This window comes from Nilaparvata lugens, chromosome 5 (genome assembly GCF_014356525.2).
Source record: "Nilaparvata lugens isolate BPH chromosome 5, ASM1435652v1, whole genome shotgun sequence".
Taxonomy (NCBI): Eukaryota; Metazoa; Arthropoda; class Insecta; order Hemiptera; family Delphacidae; genus Nilaparvata; species Nilaparvata lugens.
Window position 1 is genome coordinate 58,297,029 of NC_052508.1, and position 26,624 is coordinate 58,323,652.

General features: G+C 34.7%; 1 protein-coding gene across 1 annotated transcript in view; it reads left to right on the plus strand.

Moving 5' to 3' along the window:
• LOC111044267 (F-box/LRR-repeat protein 16) overlaps positions 1 to 26,326 on the plus strand; it is a 60,845-nt gene extending 34,519 nt beyond the window's left edge. The window contains exons 3-5 of the mRNA XM_022329359.2: positions 6,044 to 6,239; positions 18,351 to 18,499; positions 19,930 to 26,326. Of these exons, the coding sequence (XP_022185051.2) occupies positions 6,044 to 6,239; positions 18,351 to 18,499; positions 19,930 to 20,078 (494 nt within the window). The 3' untranslated portion in view covers positions 20,079 to 26,326. The remainder of the gene's footprint in view (positions 1 to 6,043; positions 6,240 to 18,350; positions 18,500 to 19,929) is intronic.
• Positions 26,327 to 26,624: the final 298 nt, after the last annotated feature.

The window sequence follows — 26,624 nt, forward strand, 5'->3', positions numbered from 1 at the left end:
TGGCTTAGTCTTCCTGTAAATGATTGCATTGGTGTTCAAAATAGGAATACTGAACATTCTGTGATATATTATAGAATAATTGGAACGAGTTTTGACTTGGAACAGTCTTCCACCGAATAAAGTGCATAGAAACCAACTAAAATACACAAGATCAAAATTGACAATTTTCGAGTTGGAGCAGTCTTCCTCCCAAGGTGCGAGTTGTATTATGTATCTTTTCTCAATTGATAACTTTCTTCAAAGATTTTTCGTTTTTCTGCTGGCTTTTTCTTCTCTTTTTCAGTTTTTACTGGATCCCATTTCGCTCTATCTCCACCATGAACACGATCTTCCACTACTGGATTCCATCTCTCTCTATCTCCACTTGGACTCGATTTTCCACCACTGGATTCCATCTCTCTCTGTCTCCACTTGGACTCGATCTTCCACTACTGGATTCCTTCTCGCTTACCTCCACTTGGACCCGATTCTTCCACTACTGGATACCTACTCGCTCTATCTCCACTTGGACCAGATCTCCCACTACCAGCTCTTCCTCAATCTTCGTCTTATTCACCATTAGGATTATTCATCACCGGAACTCCACACATCTACATCTTATTGTGTTTAGTGAATTTTGTTTGAACTAGTGCTTTAAATAGTGAAGGGAGCCGAACTGTCAAGGCATGCTGAATGCACTCGAATCAAGAGACTTTTTCATTTAGGTTAAGTTTTATCAGTTTCATCCCCATTTTCCCCGTCATGTGTTGTTCTGAGGTCGGTTCACGATTGGTCTGCTGCTTCCATGATGCCTCTCACTGACACGTCAGCTCGCTCGCCCTCAAGTAGGTATGATTATTTCAATAATAGTAATAATGACGCAGGTATGTTTCTAGCAAATAAGCTCCACTCTTTCAAAAAACTTTTCAAGGCTGCTCACCTTAACGTACAATCCCTCAGTTGCCACATTGATGAACTCAGAGCAATCTTCCGTTTTCAGGACTTCAATATAATCGGAATTTCCGAATCATTTTTGAAGCCTAGTATTTCATCAAATTTTGTTGCATTGCCTGGATATAATCTTTTCCGGAATGATAGATTAAATAAAGCTTGTGGGGGTGTAGCAATTTATGTGAAAGAAGGTATCAAAACAAAAGTTTTAATCACATCTAAACAAGAGTATTGTTCCAGACCAGAGTTTATGCTACTTGAATTATCCTTATCTAGTACTGATAAATTACTCGTTGGTATCTGTTATCGCCCACCAAAAATAGGTCATTTCACAGATTTCGAAAGTGCCTTGCTTTCTCTTATGCCTTGTTATAACCGTATACTAGTTATGGGGGATATGAACACCGACTTGAACATGACAATCGTAACTTTGACTACTTTCAACTGACTACAATTTTCCAATGCCTAAACATGACTATTTTACCTCTCGATCCAACTCATCATACTAATGAATCAGACACACTCATTGACCTTCTCATTGTTAGTGATCCCAATGAGGTTGTTCAAGCAGGCCAAATCTCAGTCCCAGCTATTTCTAGACATGATTTGATCTACTGTGTACTTTCCCATAAGATACCCAAGCCAGAACAGAAAAATATCACTTATAGAGACTTCAAAAACTTTGATGAAGCCGCCTTCCTGACTGATGTGGCTCAGACTCCATGGCATCAAATTGAAGCATTACCCTCAGTTGATGACATGGTCAAGACTTTCGAGAATTGGACTTTGACTTTGTATGACAAACATGCACCTTATGTGACAAGGAGGATTAATAGAAAACGACGAGTACCGTGGATGACTGAAGACATACTTAAGATGATGGGACGTAGAGACAAAGCACATAGAAAATTTAAAAAGACATTTGACTTGGACAGTTTGATAGAGTATAGGAGCCTTAGAAATAGGGTTAAACAGGAATTACGGAACTCAAAGATTAGGTACTTGAATTCGTTTATGACAAACAATAGACAAGACTCTAAATCACTTTGGCAGGGAATAAAAGAATTCGGGCTTGGCAAAGAGAAATCGAATCCACAAATTGACTTACCATTGAATAATATAAATGACCATTTCGTTTCACACTCTAACCAACGCGACGAAGTTGTCATTGCTAATCACATTGATGATCTTGAAGAGCAGGTTACAAACTTAGATTTACCAATCACTGATCAATTTCATTTCCATCCAATCTCAGAAGAAGACACTTTCAGAGCAATTCAACGTATTCATAGTAATGCTATGGGTGTAGACAAAATTCCTATTAAATTTATCAAGAAGATGTTATTTGCTGTTTTACCAACCATTACATACATTTTCAACAAGTCACTTGAAGAAGGCATTTTCCCTGAAAACTGGAAGTTTGCTCTGGTTCGCCCTCTAAATAAAGTTCCATCACCCAATAAAGTTGAGGATTTTAGACCAATCAGTATTTTACCTGCATTGTCCAAAGTGCTAGAAAGACTCATTCATGCTCAAGTTGTAAAATTTCTAGACAACAATAGTAAGCTTCATAACTTTCAATCAGGCTTTAGAAAATTCCATTCAACTGAGACAGCTCTGCTTCGTGTCACTGATGATATAAGGTTAGCTATGGACCAAAGAAAATGCACCATCCTCACCCTATTTGATTTTTCTAAAGCATTCGATACTGTTGATCATACAGTCCTTCTGAATAAGTTGGCTATTCTTGGTTTCAGTCACAACTCGTTAGTTTGGTTTAAATCCTATCTATTAGGTAGGAAACAATGTGTATCTGTCGGTGACAAAAAGTCAACTTGGAAAAACGTTATGCATGGAGTACCACAAGGTTCAATTTTAGGCCCTCTCCTCTTCACTTTGTATGCTAATGACCTTTCTTCCATTATCAAATTCTCCAGTTTCCATACTTATGCAGACGACCTTCAAATCTATTTAAGCTGTCCCATAACAAAAATTAATGAAACAGTTGGAATAATGAATCAGGATATCAATTCGATAGTGGAATGGACAAAGAAAAATGGCCTTAAGCTTAATCCCATCAAAACACAACCCATTATAATTGGATATTCTCGTCTTATAAACAATATTGACCTTGAATCGATTCACAAAATTAGTGTAGACGGTAATGACATTCCTTACTGTAGCTCAGTTAAAAATTTAGGCATTATTATGAATAATACTCTTGACTGGTCAGAACAAGTGAACAAAACTTGTAAAAAGGTATTCTCAGCCATGCATGCATTGAAGAAAATGCACGATATCCTCCCTAGAAACATTAAATTATTATTGGTTCAATCTCTCATCTTCCCACATTTAATGTATTGTAATTCTGTTCTTAACGATATGCAAGTCACTCTGAATGATAAACTACAGCGTTGCCAAAATTATTGTCTACGTTTCGTCTACTCTCTCCAACGCCATGATCATATCACCCCAGCCCACATTGCTAGTTCAACATTAAAGCTTCCCGATCAGAGGCTTTTTCGAATAGTCAAGCTTGTTAGAGATATCTTGATATACGGTAATCCGAACTATTTTAAAGATGATTTCAAATTTGTCTCTGAAGGTAGGAGGATAGATGCTTCACATACTAGAACCGGAGAAAGTACTTTAAGGATACCCAATCATCGAACTACTATTTTCACAAAATCCTTCTTAGTCAGTGCCTGTCGTGCATGGAATGCACTTCCTGTTTCTATCAGGTCCATCGAGAGCCGAGCGAGCTTCATCCTAACTTTAAAAAAACATCTTTTGGAACAAATGACTGAAACTGTCCGGCCCTAGAACGATCACATGACATCCATCCCCCACCCATCCCACAAATACAACCTTTAAACCATGTTATAGAACGAATTGTATATATATATATATTATATAAACTCATGTTATTTCAATTATCCACTGCATAATGCTGTATATTACAATAAATTTTAAAACTCACTAACCTAACGCTTTTTTAGGAACTAAGAGATCGAAACCCACGAACCCCTCACAGACCTTTCAGTTCCTTGAAGAACGAAACTCACTAACCTTACTAGAATATTTTAGGAACTTTTAGACCGCTTCTCATGGACTGCACTAGAACGAACTTTTACCAAACCTAATAGCAAACTCAACCTCTGACTCCAATAAATAATCTACCCTGAAAAGTTACATGAATTTCTTATTGATTTGTACTAAACAAAGGTTTTTGTACATCAACATTTCTTTGTCAAATTGCACCAAATTTTTATTCACATGCAATACTGTACTTGGATGCACTGAAAATCATACAGCTTTTTTCAATGTATAAATTTATGCATTGTTTGTTGCACTAACAAGATTGAAATGTTTTATTACTGTGTAGGTGTCCCCACCAGAACCTTTTTTTCTAAATTTATTCTTTAGTATAGGATATTATGGGCCGGTTTCCGAGCTTGGGATTTAGCCAAGTCCAAGACTTTAAACAGCTGGAGTCAGAAAATTGGTTTTCGAAAACGGGGCGTAGTCGCAGTCAATGTCATAGTCTCGTTTGAATTAAACTTCGAGAAACTAGAAAATTGAACACAAAATAGAATAAAGAGGAAATATTGAAAAGTTTCAGCTATTTTGAATTATTTAGTAATGTCTAATTTCGTCAAGGAAAAACGTTTCCAATTATAGAAATGAGTAAATAAAAACTACGACTACTGTTATAAAAGCTGCGACTACGCCCCGTTTTGGAAAGCCAACTTTCTGACTCCAGCTGTTTAAAGTCTAGGACCTTATCTTTATCTAGGCTAAATCCCGAGCTCGGAAACCGGCCCTAAAAATCTTTAACTGGAATTCTCGATGATATTCAGATATCCCGAATTCTCATACATGGATTGTGACTATAGATTCTCTTCAAAGAGGTATTTTCCTCACAATCAACAAAAAATATTACATATTAAAAATCACAACTGAGCTTGTTTTTGCAAAGTCTCGTTCTGCTCGGTTGAAAGAACCTAGAATATTCCTCAAGGGTGCTGTGAAAGAGGGCAGGAAATAAGATGGGATGAATGGCGGAAAGCTATTGGGAATTCTCCTACTTCGCAGTCATTCTCTATACCCAAGGCGACTTGCTTTCAACCCTGTTTTTTTGTTTTCTTCTAGCCTTTCCTCTGATTTACTCTTTTATAATATTACGATCTCTCTCTCCTGTAGCTTTTTCTCCAATCTCTGAATTCCTATAGAGTATAGATTTTAAACAAAATCTTTTTCTCAATTTTTTCTTTGAAAAAATGCTAATAAGATTCGAAGATTTAAAATTTGTTAATTTACTTTCTAGTTTCCCATGAAATGTCCACAGTGATGTGATAAACGATGAAGGTGAAGATTTTGTGGTTTTGTAGACGTCTGAGTCGTTTCCATGAACGTCAGGGAACTCCTGTTCATTAGTTTTCGATGAATAATTGGTTAACAAGAACTCAGCAGACTGCATGAATTCTGCGTATTGATCATAGGTGGACGCTGACGCATAATTCGAGTAACTCGAGTCAATAAATACAAACTCAGTATTTTTATTTCATATATTTTCTTCGATTTTGTCGTTATGAGTATAAAGCGTTGAAGACTCAGTCACTTCATTCATAGAATTGTATGTTCTTTCAGTTCTCAATTATCATAAAAATCAAGATACTGAAAGATAGGAATGGTTGATCACTGCTTCATTCAAGGAATGATTTTGAAATATGATGATTCTTGAATCAATGTTTGCTGTTTCGATTTCTATAGATGCGATCAAGGTACCTAGAATACCTATTCTAGAATTCCTATGTTTGTAGGTATTCTACATGGGTATTCTAGGTACATTGGAGTGTTCAAGACGATAATGAGCAGTTCAATTTTGACAGTATCAATCTTGTGGGTATCATTATTAATTGAATATACTTTTATTTTCTTCTGTAATTCATTGGAAAAAACATTTTCTGCAAAAATCTCTGGCCTCAGTCAAGGCTCCCTAGGGCCCCGGGCCTGGGAGATAGAGGTTCTGTATCCCCCCATGTGTGGGCCATGAGTATACAAGTTGTCAGAAACAACTATCATCGTTTGAATTGTTTGTGTTGTGTTGCAGTTCACTCGCTGCCGAACTTGACGGTGCTGAGCCTGTCGGGATGCAGTAAGGTGACGGATGACGGCGTGGAGTTGATCGCCGAGAACCTGCAGAAACTGCGCTGCCTCGACCTGTCCTGGTGCCCGCGCATCACGGACGCCGCTCTCGAGTACATTGCCTGCGATCTCAACATGCTCGAGGAACTCACTCTTGACAGGTCAGCTCACTGAATCCAAACAAACAAATAAGCGATTATACGATTATAGTCCGTACAAAATTACTTTTGACTTGGGAGGGTCATGCGCAGTAGCATGTACAACGACTGGTAGGGATACAGCGGCGGTGATGTTGCCGTTCTGAACCGGCCAGCGTTCTCCAATATCCAATGAGTGTTCAACTGGTCACGATAATCATACGGATGTTTTCTCTCTGAAAGCACTGAGTCGACTGAGTCTTATCGACAAATTGGCAACTGCGCTTTTACCTATGACTCTATTCATGACTGTAATTGGCTGATCTGCCTCCATATCTCTGCGCCGCATATTCCTCCAGTCGAAAGTAATTTTGTATAGACTATATGAGATTCGTGTTTCATGTCACTACCTCTCATTGGTTTCCTATCCTTGTTATTAGCAGCGCTATTAACCCAATCCTTTTTCAACTTCGCACTGGTGTCTTGTTGCCAGGAATGTTGAATTTCCACTTCCAAAAGTGACTACAGATGTGAATGAGCAATTATAGAATGTTTTCACTTTTTGTTTGTTTTGGTTGTTTTCACTTTTTTAAAAGGAAAGGTTGTTTTCAAGAAGAAGACATATACTAAGGAAGATATGGCTGGATGACGTCACGGAAGACTTTTGCATCATGGGTAGGAGAGGATGGAGAGCTAGAGTGGAGAATAAAGATTGATTGAGAGGCTTGTTGATGAAGGTGGAAGTTCACGATGATCTTTAGCGCAAAATGAAAGAAAATAATTATTTTTATCAACTCCCAGGAAAAAACAACCTCTCCACAATCCAGGTATCAATATATTATTTTCCCATGAATCATTTGTTGGAAATCAAAAGGGATAATAAAACTATATTTATGATGAAACTAGAAATCTATAATAGTACATAGTGCTCTTATGCATAATCTGTTTCATAGGTATATATTTCATACGTATCATGTGGCATATTCACACTGTCATATTCATCTCAAATCATCCTCCCTCTTTGGAGCCCAGATAGGCATTTTTCTCATCAAACAAACTACAGATTTCTGAGTAATTGATAGTATACAATTTGGCAAGTAATTTGTGCTAATATCTAATCTTACACGTTAACTATTGAGCTTTTCCTATAATCATAATCAAATTCAAAATGCATTTGAGCTAGAATGTTGAATATGCACTTGATTTGCCTGCCCTTAATCCATCATTTCAGATTGAAACATGTACCCTTGAGTTTTGAAGGTGAAAATATACATCAATATAAATGCGCCCATTATTGAGAGTATGATGTACAATATTGATGTTGAGGTGACATTGCAAACGATGGCAGGGTATGAGGAGGAGTTTGGAGGGGGTAAGGGGGGATGCGTGAGAAAAAGCAGTTAGCGTGTGACAAGAAACGCTCAATACCACGGCTTCTACCGCTTCGCAAACTGAAATGCCGTGATAAGGAAACACGCGTCTCAATAACACCACACAGGCAGGCCTATACTCAATGCACAATACATCTAGGCGCTGCTAGTGAATCCAGCCTTGGCCATTTTCCTGGTTTACAATCATGTACGCTACTACTTCTTTCAAACTCGGACTGTGGTTGTTTTAAGATTTTTTACACAAATTCAAGAGTGTTCAGACCATTTTTCAAGCTTAAGAATTTTAATTTTATCGGTACCTCTCCTTATAACTCGCAAAGAGATATCAAAGATTGAATAAACTAATAATTAAAGTTAATATAATAAAAAATAACTAAATCTAAATCAGAATGAGATGGAGAGAATGTTCAATGCTCAATAGACAACTCAATCAGTTAATTAAAATGAGACTAACAGGAGAATGAAGCTGAGAGAGAAAGATTATGACATCTTCATTTGAGGAGAGTTATAAAGTAGAGAGTATGAATCATAGAGAAAAGACAGCATAAGAAGATACCTATCCCATGATCTAGGTTGATTATGTTCCAAATTTCAATCCGTTTACTGACGACTACTGTCTATTATTACTGTTTTGGCCGGGTGAGAGAGTAAGAACGATACAGTATGAGAGACTACCAGCGTCACTGGAAAATAACTACTCGGCTTTAGTTAACATTGAAAACTGGAACATACCATGGGATATCTCATCGCGCTGTATTTTCTCTATGGTATAAAATGTGATTGATGGATTGAGATTGCTGAATTATTGGAAATATCGCTTCTCGTGTGAAAATACGAGTATATTTAAAAAATAGACTATATAAAATGTAGGACTATTCTAGCTACCAGAAACTTCTATTTCGTGACAATTGACTTTGTTCCGCTGGACACGTTCCGTTGGTGTAGTATTCATTCAAATTCTAAAGTTGGTGAGACAAGCCATTAGGTGGGAAGCACTCTGTTCAGGGGCAGATTAGGCTACAAGCACTACTGGCATTGAAATACAAACGGCTCAATTATCCGCACGCAATTTATTACGATAGTGATACCATCGAAACTGTTTCCCCACGGAATAAAATTGCAGATCTAAGTACTTTATTTCCCCCTCCACTTCTCCAAAGATCTCCTCGGATAGGTTGATGGACATAATGATGGATACTCCCCAGTATCATGATCGTTTTGTATGAAGGACAAAGACATTATCATAAGTAATTCAAATGAGCTGCTTATCGATTTTGATTCCAAGTTGGTTGCTTTAATTCCATCCTTCATCCTCCATTATTCAACTGCATCTCCCTACCAGGAATTAAAAATTTGAATAATTAAGATTACACCTAGATTGAGAGGTTTAATTAGGATTAGGAAAACTTGTGCAATATAAAATTGAAACCACCCTCAAATCATTGGATAATTTCCATTATAGGAAGTCTCACACAAATAAGTGATTGTGACAAATAAAGAGAATAAGTGACAAAGTAGTGACTTTTGAAAAATACTACTTAGGCTTGTTGCATAACTTGAGAGATGTTGCATGTACGGACGGTATTGTCAAGGTTCCTAGATATTAAATATTTGAAACAAGGGTTTTGTGCGCTTAAAACTTGCTGAAGGCGAATAAGAATAATTGAGTTTTATTTACACATTTCAAGGGATGAATAACATTCTATACAAACCTTCACACTGAATTATTTTACAATGCCAATACGAGAGTTCTTGAGAACATTAAAACGAGAGTGATCGATCACATGAGAGAGGAATAATTGAACTATGAAGAATAATTGTGAGAGTGTATGAGGGGAAGTTCCTTCTCAAAAACAAATTTAGTTCTAATAGAGTTATAGTTTAATTCTCATCGAGCTTAATAGATAGGATTGAATGAGTAGATAATTCAGTGAATTCTAGATTGAATCCAATTATAGAATGAATGAGTAAGCTATTCCACTTTATTCTTCTGTCACATTTACGTAATTTACACGACAGCCCGAAGCTTTGCACTCATTTATTTGTACACAATATAAAACCTCCAACGGATAGTTTATGAAAGTAGATCAACATACATTTTATTGCTCCATCAAATTTATATGGACAGACGGCCATAAAAATATTTCATACTACTCATAACTCCTTTCTGCCTTTTTTTTATTGTGAGAGATCGTTAGTTGGCAGCAGACACCTTAAAAGGAATGATTATAAGCTGCTGTAACTTTCATTTACAGTACATCATCCTATGAACTATATAGCATCGATTGACTAGATCGTAATCTAGTCGTTACCTAATCATGTAATAATTACATGGTTGATATTAACCACTGACAACATCTCATTTTCAGGTTAATAGAAACTGAATTTGTGGCAAAATAAGATCTTATTATGAGTCGTTATAAATTTCATATTTAAACTAAGTGAGCCTACGTACATTATATGTAACTGCATTCATTTCAATATTGCTACCACACTTATATTACTATTATAGGATTTCATAATGTTTTCTCCATGTTTTCTATGTTTTCCAGGAAACTATGTTTTCTCCATGATATAGCTATCAATGAAATGTCACAATCAAGAATCAACTCGTTTTCAATGCCACTGATACTGATAATATATGGAAAAGAACTTCTTAAATTCTTCCCTCAACCCAATAATAATAATGTGTTTTTATCTGGAGAATGTTAACAGAGACAGAGTGAACAAACAAGGCAGGGTCGTGATCAGCATGGAGCAAAATTGAAGTTGAGCAAGAAAATGGAAGCTTAGTTCATTGCTAAGCAGGAAATTGATTTACAGATGAGGACGGTAACAAACTTAAGCAGACTTACCGGGTTGGGCTTCCGCCTTTACTTGGGATGACGTCACTGTCACAGCGCTTCAGGCCACTCTTTCATTCAATTTTCCTCGTGACAACCCTTCCCCCTCCACCGTTCCACCTTCCACCACCCTCCCCATCTGACAAATCAGCATTCACTGTTCCGAATGGGGAGCCGAGAGCCGATCTCCATCTGATTATTATCAATGCCAACGAGTGCGATTATTACATTACAAAAGTGTTTCTCGAAAACAGGAAATTACCTTCGCAAGTTGCTTGGGAAATTTCTGTCTCAAGAATTATTTGACAGCTTTCAACTCTTGTCGATATTCTTTGCTTATCCATCCCATCGAAACCCTCTCTTGCGTGTGTATCGTATACTCTCCATGAAATGTTCCATGAATTTGTGTCTCCCCATGAATCAATGATTTTTTCTTATTCCTGAAATTTCAGTGATCACCAAAAACGTAAAAATCGTAATTAAAGATTGCAACTGAAATAAAAATGGAATTTCCAGTTATTTTATAAGTTCTTGCCGCGACAGAAATATCTTTATAAATCATCCATAGTGTTTTTCCTGTCTCCTTTAAAATTTGTTTCAACTGGGATGTGCCATAACTAGTTGAATCCTAATTTTCATAGAACTGAGTTTAATTCGCTGTCTGCCAAAAATTTGCATGGAGTTTGCAGGTTGTCACTCTCCTAGCCAACGATATTTGTACTTATAGCTCCATGATCCCACTTTCCAAAGTGTTCATTCGATAATTTGTCTGGAGCTGATTCCATTCTTTCATGAAATTGCACAAACAAGAAAAGCTTCTGAATATTCAGTAGCAGTATAGTTGTTATGAAAACTGCTTGAAACACTTAGTTCCAAGTGTCTGTTTTATCTCGAGCCCTGCAAGTCGCGTCGCGATAGTCGCGTCGTTCTTGTCGCAGTCATGTCGTTATGCTATCTGCAAGTGGGGTGCCACTTGCGACAACGACGCTACATAAACGACCGAATGGCGAATCGACGCTGCAATTGCATTGTGCTAGCCTAGAAGTCGGGAGGTTTGAGTTTGTTTTTGTCTCTTTTTGCTCGGTGCCACAGTCTCAAAATAACCAAATCAGCGCTTTCTCTATAGAATCGCAGAGAGGGTGAGAAAATTATCTAGCAAGATGGAGCGACATTATACACATTGCTATTTTCAATGTTCAAAAGGAAATAGGGGGATGGGATAAGTTCATGAGTATGGAATCATCTGTATCAGAAAATAACTGAATTATTGTTAGAAATAAACAAGTTCATGCCAAGCCTTGTATGGACACAGGTATCTTGACAGATCTGATCGGTATCTTGACTAAATTTGACAGAAGCCAGGAGCTGTATAAATTGTTAGGAAAAAAGGTTCATATACTATATATACAATGTTGGATAAAGAAAACGTACTTTGATGATGGAACTTTCGTATTAGAGAAATGAATTGAGCTGTAGAAGACTGGTCGACTTGGTTTATTTCAAAATGTTATTGTTGAAAGGCAGCTGTTGAAAAACGTCGCAATACAAGTCTGTTTGACTTGTGAATTATAGAAGTCCTAAATCAACAAACTAGCATAATATTATACACATTGGAGTTATGGTGCATGTCCTTTTGAACTGTATGTTTTGTTATGAATAACCAATCAATGAATGGAAAATCAGCTCAAATCATCAAACCTGGCATTGGCAGGTTAGCCTACTTCCTCTTAACAATGATTCAATTCTGATAAGATTATAAACAGTGATGGAATATATTGATTGGATATGGGAGCCATACAAGCGGTTTTAAATGCGAAATAGCTCTTAGCTGACGCATGAGTTGATTAACGTTGCCAGAGTACCGCCGGTTTTAGGTGGGTGTTGGGGAATGGGGATGCAAGAGAGTGCGTGAGATATGATTGCTGTTGACGTTTAGATTGTGGTCGCACTGCATTTTGAGGCAGAAAGAGAAAGGATGATGATTCAGAAAAGAAGATGGGAAGGTCAGAGCAGGATTGTTTACATAAAACAGTAAATTCATCTATGCTTGTGTTGATATATTATGTAATATACAAATATATACTGTGTACAGAGTTATACAAGAATAACTCATGCCAGAGAGTGAGAAAGGGACTTTCCAAACTCACTAGTGCTTTAGACAACACAAGCACACCCACACCCTTGACCTCAAATAATATTGTGACGTAGCCATGATTGTAGCGGGTATGGAGAACCCTGAAGGCTGGTGGGGGTCAAGTAAGTGTCGTGGTTTATTACACAATTTGATCTCACAGAGAGACCCCAAAACAGATTTTTACTTCAAATGAATAATTAAATACGTTGTTGTTCATACCTTCCACCAAGAAATTGATATTCTAGGAATTCGAAATCAATCGATATCAGCTTCAAATCAGCTATTCAAGTTTGTAATTGTTCGAGAACTTCACAGAGCTACTGTCAGAGCTGATAGACCAAATATTAGAGGTTTATAAACACAAAACAAAAATTTGATGGGTGAGCAGTCAGAGACGGAGAGACGAAGGGAAACTATTGAAAAATACTCATTTTTCGTATTTGGACTCTGTTTTTCTCCATGCGCTTTTCTGTTTCTCCCGAAAACAAAAATATAATGGGTAAGAAGTCAGAGAAGAAGAGGCGAACGAGAACTTTCGAAGAATACTCTTTTTCGTATTCAGATTTTGTTTTTCTCCATAAGCCCCAGGCACGTGCTCAATGTACCTCGTGGAGAAAGCAGTCCGGGAGTGAGAAAGAGGAAATGTATGAGAGAAAGAAGAGTATAATATATTATGGAAGATATGTCTTGTGAAATCGATGTATTTTTGTTGTGGGCGAAATTCAAACGCATGACAGTCACACCCACTCGAGAGAGTGAGTGAGAGATTGAGTTCGGAGAAATAGACAAGGATGTATTTCGAAATAATGTATAGGAACTGCGTTTGTGCGATAGTGACTCCCTTCACCCTATGCTACATCCACTGCAAATATATGAAGAGGTCGACAAATTTTGAATATAGTAGGCGGAAAAGATAAAGGTACGTGGAAAAGTGAGAGATTTCAGGTGGTAAAATTGGAAAGAAGGGATAACTGAGTACAACGTAGTGTCAGAGAGAAAAATAGGCGAAGTTGAAATCGATTGGGTGTTGAGGGTGAATTAATAACAGTAGATTGAACAGGAGTTCGTATATGCTCCATCAACTGGCCTTTGATTAGAGCGTTGTCAGTAGTTGCACTCAGCAGGCTGCTGTATTCAGCCCTTATGTACGCTAGTGCCTGGTTAGTGCCTTCATGCCTTCATCAACCCCACGTGGCTATGTCACCCCCTCACTACCCTCTACTTTCCACCTCTGCGTTTTCGCCCACCCACCATTTTCCGCCTTCCCCCTCCATTTCGCATCTCCCTGACAACTGGGCACTTTCAGCTCAGTCCCCCTTCCCGTCAACACTCGCCGATTGCCTTCCCAATAATTATAAACAGCAACTAATTAACCTTATTTCCCCGCAACATCCACTCGCACCGCCTGGGGATCAATTCCCAGATGACCGTTCTGGAGTGCGCTGATAAAATAACTTACAGCAGCCGTACGGCTACCACCTGATCATTTTATTAATAGGTATTGCCAACATCCTGCTGTCTCCGTCGCTAGACGCTTCACCGAGAACTCTCCGCATATAAATAACGTGCTATAAATTCCAGGCGCTCAACTCGGCGCAAGAAACCATTTACGGCTGTTTAGTTCTCCTCACAAGCGACGCGACGTCGTTGTAACGATTATTTGCTCTTCCAACACTAAATCCTGTGTTCTATCCAAGTCTTTCTGGCTATTAGACTCCTAATTACCATCACTTTTTGAATTTATTTCAACAACAAAATATAGCATATTTCCCGAATAAAGAGTAGTTTTCAAATATAGTATATTTTTCAAATGTGGCATATAAATACGATTGGAGATGAGAATACAGTTTCTATATGAGGTCAAAAATCTGGATACAGAACGGATAATCTCTTGCAGGTATGAAAACTCAATTACGGTTCAATCTAAATGAATTTTTAGCTTGAAATTTGTGGTAGTGGATAACCACAGAAGGAATTATTGATTCCCTTATACGAAATTTATTTGCTGATGATGAGTTCTTGACAATGCATTGAAATGGTTAAACCCTTTTGTTGAAATTATTTTTTCAAACATTCTACAGAATTTCATCCATTTAAAATCGAATTAGAACATAATTTTTACAAATTAATCATAATAAACGATTTATTATAATCAGCACGTTTCACTGATCATGGTGATTTTGAAACGTTTGGAGCTTTCTATGTCGACATATATTTAATGTAAGGGAGAAAAGAGGAACAGGAACTATGAAGATTTTATATTGTTTGAATAAAAGTATAGAAGTCTAATTGCATTGAAAGTCTCATCGGTCAAGTAGCGATTGAGAGATTTTAGGCCCACGTATCTTACCCATTAATAAGAAAACAGATTAAAGAGCAGTAGAATCTTAATGGATGGATCAATCAAATCAATCATACAATGTGAAATCAATGAAAAACGCTGACCTAAAAATAATGAAAAATAACGTCGGCGAGTCGAAGTACTTTTGAATCTGGGATAATTCACGAGAAAGTTTGCCTTAAAATGGGCGGGCATGTCGAAGATGACTTGGCATTTTCCAAGCAGATTATGAAAGGCGAGCCAATTCATTAATATTCCGAAGAGAATGCAGAAAGTTTGAAGCTCTATAATGGCATCTCTTCGCGATAGAAACGTTTGTGTGAACTCGCTTCTTCAAGAAAATTCAAGTTTGCTCGTTTTTCACAGCTCACCACGCTGTGATTTGAAGAGAAAGACAAAAGAAAAGAAAAATAATAGAAGTTCAAGCCGAGCTCTTGAATGCAAACAGTCGCAGGGACTGTCAAGTTCTTGCCAAGTTTCAAGCCTATTCGGTTTTCTATTCTTTTTTTAACATGAAACGTAACTTATCTTTAAGGATTTTCCACACCTCTTTCATCTTCAGCTTGAATATTCCCTCGAATTCCCAACAATGTTCCAATGAAACAAAAGCAAGAGCATCATATCTCGAGATGCATCCACCTCTCCCAAACTATTTTCATTTTCAAGTAATAATTTTCGAGTAGCAGCTACCTAAAAGAATTCTTTCTCTCTCTTCCTCTGTTCCAGTCTCTGTTTTAATTAATGCAACGCAAAGGGGAGCTCAAAGAGCTTAGAAAATATGTCTCATTACTAAGAAAGCATCTCAAGAAGTCTGTTTGCACAGCCTAAAAAGTTTCAGTGCAGCAGAAGTAGTAGCAACTCATTCCTTTCTTACTATTGGTTTTCAAAATTGAATAAACTTTATACAATTATTTGCACTCTTCTACCATGGTTAAACTCTTTTTCATTTTGAATTATAAATTCCTAGTTGAAACTTATTCATTAAATTGAATTCTGATCTGCAGTAAATTTTTATTATTGGAACAATAACTGAAGTTTGTAAAAGTACTTCTACTTTGCTTCTGAGATTTTATGTGATTTAATGAATGAATTTAATGAGATTTTATGTGATTTAATGAATGAATTTTATGTGATTTTGGAAAAATAACTGAAAGTTGTAAAAGTACTTCTGCTTTGCTTCTGAGATTTAATGAATTGTATTTTTAGTATAGAATTGTTGTTACTAACACTAACTTGAATGACAGTCACTTGGCTAGTTTCACATGGCAGAATCCCGTCTCCTGAAGATCATATTTCATATTTCGCAGCTCTCCTATGCTTTCACATGGGATCTTACAATTAAGCCGACGTATCTTATATTACAAATGAGTATTACAAAATACTCTTTACTCACCTCACACAAAATTTTATATTCATTGAATTCAAACTTGTAATCTTGGAGAGAAATACATTGTCTGTGTCCCGAAATTCCATAGAAAATTATTTGATGATACGTCGATTAAAAACAATGAAAGTACCTAGCCTACTGTGTAATCGATCATCAAACATGATTTTCAAATAGATACTATACACAAAATGTGATGAAATTCGAATGTTTACTTGAAGATCAAAGTGATTGTGATTATATTTCAATCAGATTCGGTGTGGGGAAAAGAACCGGTCCAATCAGAGCTCTGGGCTGTCACTCCAATTATTTCCTCCAAACCTCACATTTAGATCTGGCTGCGTTCCATCCAATTGTCTCTCCTTTGTTATATACGTACGGCAGCTCCACCACCCAGTCATGCTCTCTGTCATCTATTCATCTGCCGTATTCTATTAATCTGTCTCACTTCCAAGTCTCTTTTGTTCAAATTATTGTAATCCTCAATAATAGAATTCCGACTCCTAGGAAGAATGTACCTGACAATTCTGCTCGTTATTAAAACAGTTTCATGCCTTGGTGTGAATATAGTTATATAGTTGGTGAGTCAATGTTCAATGTATTTATTAAACAATGTAACTTATTCAAACAATGTACATTCAAACCATTATCATTTTTCAAAAACATTAATTCAATTTCATTTCAGGAATAGGCCTATTTTATTCATCTTATATACATTTCAGTACGGTACCGTATACATTGAACGGTGTGAAAATCTAACTAGATTACATTCATATAATATGATAAACACAACATCATTTCTCTTAATTTCCATTCATAGATTCAATCAATCTTTTATCAATTCAAATTATTTTGATGAATAGAGAATAATCCAAATATTGTAGCTCATCCAATTTACTATAATATAGATTTAATGAAATTTGAAAGGAGCCTAAACCTGGGTTTACACCAAAGTTATTAACAAAATGTTAATAACTCAATTCTTATAGATTCTATTAGATTGAACGGAACTTGACAAACACATATGTTCATCATGTGTATGATAAGTTATGTTCAATCTAATAGACTCTATAAGGATTAAGTTATTAACACTTTGTTATTAACTTTGGTGTAAACGCAGCTTTAATAAGATAAGATATTTATTGGCAATTGTTACAAGGCTGCTGCCTATTCACAAAAACATGACAATTTAGAATTGAAATTAAATCACACTTGAGAAATAAATAATAATTATTGAATAGTTCCGCATCAGTATTAATCAATTACACATATCAAGGTAAATAATATAGTATATATTAAGCCGTTAACATTATACTAGATCACATTAGCAAACTAGAGGAAAGAAAAGTTTTTATTTGCATCCATGTGGAATGAAACTTATCATGAAAGTATACCATGAAAAATTAAATTTCATAATACAATACAATAGAGGCTAGATGAAATAGGTAAGAAATAAACTATGAAGGTGGTTCTATTATAAAACATGGTGATTAGACTTTAAATAAAAAAGAGAAGTAATTATGGAATTGAGCATGAAATAGGAGCAATGAGAGAGAAGGAATTAGATCAATTCAATTTCAACTCCTCATTGAAAGTTTACCATCAAAATTACTCGATTAATAAATTACTTTCGAATTATTATTTCAATTACTACACCAATCCACAAGTTTTTTTCTCGCGATGATGTGAGTGAGATGTTTTTCGGCGGGGGTTCCGAACCTACTATAAATAAATTTTTGTTGGAGTATATTTGAACATTATTATCAATCATCAATATCAAATATTTGGATATACAAAATATAATAACCACATATTTAGTACGAGACATATACAGTAAATGAGATGAAGAAGTGATTACACAAATATTGTTAAAATCCACAAAAAATGTATAATCACTTTTTCACCTCATCATAGAGAAGTTCCACAACATTTCTGAAGACAGTGTAAATTTTATACAGTAAATATTTGAAGTAACAGTACATCATTATCATTATATTATTGTACATAATATTTGTAAATTAATAGAGTTTTGAATGTTGCAGATGCGTTCACATCACTGACATAGGAGTTGGGTACATCTCGACGATGCTCTCTCTGTCGGCCCTCTTCCTGCGCTGGTGTTCACAGGTGCGCGACTTCGGCATCCAACACCTGTGTGGCATGAGGAACCTGCAAGTGCTCTCTCTAGCTGGTCAGTGTACTACCAAACTTCTTAGATTGCAACTTGAAACAAAATTTTCTAATTTATTTCTCATTTTGGGAATATTGAATTGATTATTTATTACACCATTGTCAATCTCCAATAAACTGATGATTGACTGATGATGAATAAACTGTTTTTTGGAGATTGACAATGGTGTAACAACCGAAACCGGTCTTTCTAAGTATCAATAAATCTGTGGTTTTTGACAATTTATTAGTATTTTTATTTAATAGCCTAAGAATCGAAAGATGGTACCCACATAACTGTATAAAGGATATTCGACTTTTGCTGTGATTGAGCTGGATAATCATGATTGATGTGGACGGTTTTCAACATATTTCAAACCACAAGATTGTGGCTTTAAAGCAATCAGCCTATGAGCCTATTGATCTAGAAGTTTCTGGTTTGTGGACGACCCCTATGAAGCTAAAGCTTTTATTGCAAACCCACCAATGAGATACACATATGAAATGAGTATTACTGGAAAATATTGTGAAAATCTGAAAATATTGTGAAATTCTGAAAATATTGGGAAAGTAGTACTGAAAGATATTGTGAAAATCTATATTATAATTATTATAATGTTCAGAATCCATTTTTTTCTCTAATGTTACAGTAGATAATCCGCTATATAAAACATAAAATAGCTTGCTGATGGTAGTAATTTTCCAACTAACGTTTTTTGTGACAATTATCAATTCACCTTGACGTTCCATAAGGAAGAATTTCAACTTCCATGTTGAATGTGTGTCTCTTATTGTGTTTCATATGTGTTCTCATTATGTGTTAAATGTATTTTATCATTTGTGACAACTTTATTCTCACATACAGAATAATCGGGAGAAGTGATACGTCATTCCGTATACGGTTGTATGACGTCATTCCCTTAGTAAGTTTAGGTGCTTCATTGCTAATATTGCAGGAAATAACCACATTTACTGATGAAACTTCAAGTCCTATTCCTTGGTACTGATATATTGATTGGTTTATTATTTCGTTGCATTATAAACCTCATTATTCCAGAATTTTTATTCAACTCCAAAATTACATAGAAAGTTATTGATTTTGTATTTGTGTCGATAATAGGCCTATTTATTTACTTATTATTAAATATTTACATTCAAAGTAAATATTTGAAGATCTATTTGAGATTTCCTAGATAGTTCTTCAAAAAACTGTAAAGAGGCTCTACAATTCCACTAGATTTACTGATACTTTGTATTTCAATTAAGAAAACATTATCAATTGGGTAGAAAATGCTATTTAATTAAAGTTCAATTCTTCAACAAGTTCATAATTCCCTCACATCATACATTATGGTTCTCATAAAAAATGTAAGTTCTTATATTATTATGTATATGAAAGATCTCCAAATATTTATTTAGATGCTGATTGTTAATAATTTATTGTTTTTTCAGGTTGCCCACTGCTAACATCGAGTGGCTTATCTAGTTTAATTCAGCTTCGTCACCTCCAGGAGCTCGAATTGACCAACTGCCCTGGTGCTTCGCGTGAACTTTTCGAATATCTAAGAGAACACCTGCCTAGATGCTTGGTCATCGAGTGAACATCATATGAACGAAATAGCACTTGACTTTTACGAAAAATATGAATGTAAACCTATCCAACCCGATGTATAACTCTTGGACGAGACTTGAGAAGTTCATCATTCCCTTCTAAGATGACCTGGAATTGACATCTAGACTAGAATAGTCCGTATCTGTCTTCACATTTTCTCCTTGCATTTCGCCTCTGAACCGTGACAGTAGAAGTGATATATGGTATTGAAAGGTACCTTATTGACCTGATAAGATAGTAAATCGAAAAATTGGAAAATTATTCCAAGCTGGAATATAAGGCTTAAATAATTGGAACTTTATTATTTATCTAATAATAAAGGCTTCAATAATTTAAACCTCACTTAACTTGATACATTGTTTTTTCCAAAGTGAAATGACAAGTTTTTTGACATTAAGATGTGATGCTGATGTTATGCTATCAATATTGTGGTATACTTTACACTTTTTTTGTAAAGTTGTGAAATATCAGTTACGTTTGACATTAGCATGAATGGGATATAGGATAAAGCTCGAGGCATGTTTCACTTTTCTGCCTTGAAAGATATAGGTAGTTTATTGAAGTTGGAGTAACTCTTGAGAAATATTCAAGAGTAAATTAAAATGATTTTTTGCACTCTCAGTTCATGATAGTACTGATAAATAATGTGCAACCTCTATAAGTAAAAATTAAATCTCCATTTTAATAAGAGTTCATAACTTATCTTGGTGATAATATGTTGAATTCTCTGTTATTTATGCTGAAGAGCACTTTGAAGTATTCATGTGTACACAAAATGTGTATATGTAGTGTGGAATACCTGATGATAGATTGGTGTAGGTGTAGCGATGTTCACAGTTGTGTATAAAATGGTTCCTCTCTCCCTGCTCTCGGAAGAGAGTTTGTAAATAGACAAAAATCTAACTTTCCCCTCAGCTGTTGATGTAAAACCTTCCAATGAGTATTATGAACTGGATACCCCACTATATGTACCGTCCATTATAGATTAAAACATCATAATTATTGAATCGGGTCCTAACTTTGAGAAGTGTAATAGGGAGTTTAATGTGGAATTGTTAGTGTAGCTGTGGTCCAAAACAGGCCCTCTTCACCCAACTATATATTTTCCTATTTCATGTAAAAACAGAACATGTATTATAGTTGATGTCGATATATTTATGTGGGTGGTTCTTCTGCTGAAAATCTCTGTGTTGCATTATTCAGTGTATGTTTAAAAATCAATGTAAAAATTTGTCAATGACATGTTTAATTCTTCACCTCTTATAACATCTTATAACATTATATTCAACACGTTTGTGCAAGCAAAAATATCTTATCAGTGTGACCGTGAAATTGTTTGCTCTAAGTATAAATTTGTATAAATATATTTTGAAAAGTTATAATACTATAAAGTTTTATTAGAAAAAACTTTTGATTTACTCAAGTCGGTTATTATAACCTACTCTCCAAAAATATGTGGAGAATATAAAAATTCTGATGATAACAAGCCAATTTTCAATTTGTACTTGTCGATAAGTATATCCAGTCTAATGAAATAATGATTTGAGAATAGATGATAAAATAACCTCTAAAAACTTCACATCATCTGTAGAGTAAAATTTTCCTTTTGAAAATTGAAATATTCGAAAATGAATATTTTTCTAGAATAATTTGTGTTATTAAGAGCTTTAATTTTTTGAAGAAAAAGTAATTGAATTCTTAGAAAGACAGCAAGTGAGAAGTTAATACCGATCCGCTAAAAGTTTCAGAATGATAAGTGAAAGGTCTCGTAAGGGTAATTGGGTATAGGTGTTGAACAACGGATAATAATTAATGATTAATATCCTTTAAATATTGGAATAACGAGGAAAAAGAATGAGAAGCCATCTTCATTGTCAAAGTCTGAAAAGTTGGAATGGAATGTCCGACACTGACTGAAAATGTGCAATTCAAAATACTATTGAAAAAATACTTCATCTGATTTCACATTCTTGAGATGAAGATTTGAAACGAATACGTCTGACCGTGAACATCCTTACTATGTACATCTCTACTAAGTAAAGTATAAAATACCAAAACTTGAATAATAGCGTAACATATTCTGGTTCAGTAAGACAACTGTTGCCACTGCTAAATCAACCTTGTTCTTTGTCGATTTCAACTATTGCAATGGATGTAGCTCATATCAATCTATATTTCCATCTTCTTTCAAGCATTCTTTTTACATTTCTGAAATGGTTTGGTTTTCAAACGAATAACCGGTTGATATTCCTAACTATTGTAAATTTATTCAAATAAATTCTATGGGAATGAGTCATATTCTGTCGCAAAATATTGGATGATTGATATAAATGAATAAGACCAATGAAGGGTGGCTTCGATTTCTGATGTTGTATTACTGCTTGGCTGAGAAAGCCTACAACATACTTTCGAATTATTGAAGCTTCAGTAGTATAGTCTTATATTCTAAGCAATGAAAATAAATAGTGCTGTCCAGTCATTGCAAATAATTAAAGAGGTCAATAAAACATAAATAATTATTCTATAACACTAGATGAAGACCTCCATTTTTAAACAAATAAGACTGAAAAGTATAAGTTGTGATTATTGACTAATGAGAAAACATTGGATTAGATTAGTTGATTATAAGTTAGGATCCTATGTACACTTGAATTTAGCATGATAATTTAGTATTTTACGGACTCATTTTATTAGTTTCAAGTTTGTTAGAAACTAAATAATTACATACTTCAGGTTTTCTAGATGAGTGATATAATCTATATGAAATTAAGTGCAATATCTAGCTTTCGTTAATCTTGTTTTGCATGCATGTTCAGCATATTTCTGGCGACTCCACAAACGTCGGCATTTTCTCTGATTAAGAATCGATAAATTACTCTATCTAGTACCACTTACACTATCTTTCTTCTACAAGCTGTTATATTAGGTGTTCTATATATAGGATGAGTGGAATGCGAAAAATTGGTTGATATTTTTTTTATGAGAATAGTAAACCAATTATTATTTTTTATTTATTTATAATACATTTCCAAACTGTTTAAACAATTCCAAAATCAAAATACAGTAGCTATTGTCTATCAATTTTCCAGGCAAAATGCGACAGTTTTTGAAATAGAAAAAAATAGAATGGAGAACTAGAAATATTTCTTTCTAGAAAAAATAAAGTGTTTTGCTTGATTAACTGACGACCTGTTTGTCAATTGCAGTGTGCAGTAGGCAGACCGGTGATGGTAACTTAACAACCCGGGTATGCTACTAGATAATGCTATCGTAAATTGACCTCAAACATCGGTTGCAAAATGTCAATTAGGCATTCTGGTGCTCCTGTCAGATGCTAATCTATGAATTCAGGTCCAGAATTGAGAATTTTTCAAAGTTAATCTTTGGAATAGCCTATATAGCTGTTTATTTTCAAGTTTCTAGTGCTGAGCTTTTATAAATCAGTGAAAATGCTGCACATAATCCAGCCAATGACGTTCTTAGTTTTTGTGAAATATTATAATAAAATAATTCTGCACTAAATACGAGTGCAACTTCCATTAGTTTATCGCTCATGTATTCAAAGACATTTGTCACTTTCAGAGTGCATATGTAAATAAAAATTATAGAATTGTACATAAAATGAAAAAGTGATAAAATATTTTATTAAAATGTTCAAATGTAACTCATTACATGATTCTCGATAACTATATCTGTCAATAATTAGACTACAGTCATGATTAAATAAATAAAATTGTAATGAAACATTTCCACAATCTGCTAAACAATTGTTTGATAATTATGAGTTGGTTGAATATCCCCCACTATGCACATAGATGTGAATTATTTTAATTATTATTGTAAACGTATTCGGATACTTGTCTCTGTGTATAGTGTTAGGAAAGAGAAGGTCGGTCATGTCAATAAAAAACCTAAAGAATAATAAAAATTCTATAGATTTGATTCATGAATAACTGTAAAAACACTGTAAATAGTTTACATGAGTGGTGATTCTCTTCAATTGATTGTTAATGTAATTCCAATTCCTGTTTGTATGACCGTATTATTGTTAGATGTTTAATTTATCTTGGATGTATGATGTTTCCTTCAGTAAACTTTGTATTCAATTCCAATTTAATTATAGTGTAGGTATTATTTAACCCTATAGAACTTGTAAATTTCTTGTGGTGAGTATTGTTGGTGAATATAACAAAGAGTTATATTTTTAAATACAATTTTTGTGGTTATCTCTTGTGGTAGTAAGGTCGTGAACAAACTCATCAATAGAGAATGTATTCGTCACATATATATAATATATACTAGAAATTCATAGGAAAGCTCTATCAACCATGTGTCTTAAAGCAAAACTATCCTAAACTATTACAAACGCTACTAACTTAGATTCAATAGTTCTTCATTTTGTAGTCAGTCCAGGTTTTTACTTACATTGTGTTATGAATATTTTGTGGTGTACTAGATCCACTCTAGTAAATAATATACTTTCAGCTTCAGTCTCTCGAATTCCATATTGATTGATACTAAGTACCTAATAGAATTTTTACTTATCTAATAATGTACCAGTAAAATCAATTCAACCCTAATTCGTTAAGGAAAACTTGATTTCTTTGGTGTATTAAAAACATTCTATATTAAATTCAAACCTGAATTTTATATTGAAGTGACATGTAGATAGATCAAACACAAGTCTTGTAGAACCTAACAAATTTATTCGAAATTGAAGCCCAGATTGGAATGACTTTCTTTAGTAATTTAATCTTATATAATTTCAATGTCAGTTGGGATTTAAGAGCCTTAAATTCAGAAGTGAATTTATACAAATGAATAAGTTCATTAAAAATAGTGCAATATACTTCATTCATCTTTAGGCCTACTTTCCGATTTAAAATTCCAACTCATTTTACTTCCTGCACACTGAGATTAGTGGAACCATAGAGAAACAATAGCATAAGTAGATATCCCATGGTATAGGGCGTTTATGTCGCAACTTTTACTGTCATCTCAAACTGATAGTGCACGTAGTTCTTTCCTGTGAAGCTTTATGACACTGGTAGTCTCTCATATTGTGCCGTTCATACACTCTTACCCGGTCAAAACAGTAAAAATCGACAATAATCGGCTTGAGATAACAGTAAAAGTTGCGACATAAACGCCCTATACCATGGGATACCTACTTATGCTATTGTTTCTCTATGGTGGAACACAAACTAATTTATTATCATTTTTCAATAGCTTTTCGATTGATATCCATCTAATCATTGAAAACAAGCAAACAACCCCAAATCCATCCTCCTATCATAACACAATATCACACTAACCCTAGTTATAAGTAAAAAACTGGACCAGATAAAAGCTTTCATCCACAATTTAGACGAACTATTCAACAGAGAATAAAATCAGTGATAATAGGCCAGCAATTATTCCAATAATAACTTTCTGGACATTTTTCTATCTCATAACATTTGAGTTGCAGTCCTCCATTTCTACCTCAATTCAACACCGATAAATAATATAAACAATAGCCCACGTGTTATGAGAATGGAATGGAATAGATAAGAGAGCAAGAACTTATCTAATAGTGCAATAATAGGTGTGGACGATTTGCAAAAACTTTCACTATAGCTGGATTCTTGTTACCGTATATGTTAACTGTTCATTATTACGTCTCATAATCATAATTTCTGATCCACGTGCATGCTCTTCCATGAGTAAAAACTGATGTCAAAGTCTATAGAATACGAGTGTGCTACTGTTTCTCCTGCATCTTCACTAGGCTCTTGATAGATTATACCAGAATAATTCCACATTATTGGCGAAACTTTACACATTTGAACAAATAAATAACATTGACCTGCCCTACTTTGTAAATTTCCCACTTACCATGAGGTAGAATAGTTTCTCAGAAGCTGATGGATTTAAATGCTCCTCACAAACATTTGTTAAAAGATGAAGATCATTCTCGAATTAACCCATAATATTGCAGAATACTCTATAAAGATTTATAAAATTGAAAATACTCTTTTCTCTTACCTCATACGTTCTTGTATAATTTCATGGAATGAACAGAGAGCTTCAGAAATACAACTGATGAGTCAGAAATTATGAATGTGAGGTGGTACCATAACAGAATTGTAGCTTGGTATCATTGTTGGTCATTCCTACTGTTGAACAGAACTGTGATGTATCCTGTATTGTAAATTGAATCTCTAGTCGCAATAAAACACAACTTTCAAATGATATTTCTTTCGATTTTATCTTTTGACCCAACCTAGAAAAAAATGATCATTGATTTCATATATTATTTATGATACATTCACATTGAATTTTATTGTATGTGATAAATTTAGCAAAATGGAATGAAATGAATACGAATGTTTCCCGTTAACACCAACCCCATAGCAGGAGATCGCAACCATTCGATCCTATTATTTCTTTTCCTTGATGTTGATGACTATTTCGATCTAGAATTTTTTTAAATGATTTATAAACAGTAATAAATATAATAACAGGACTTGACAGCATTGATGTGTATCAACAC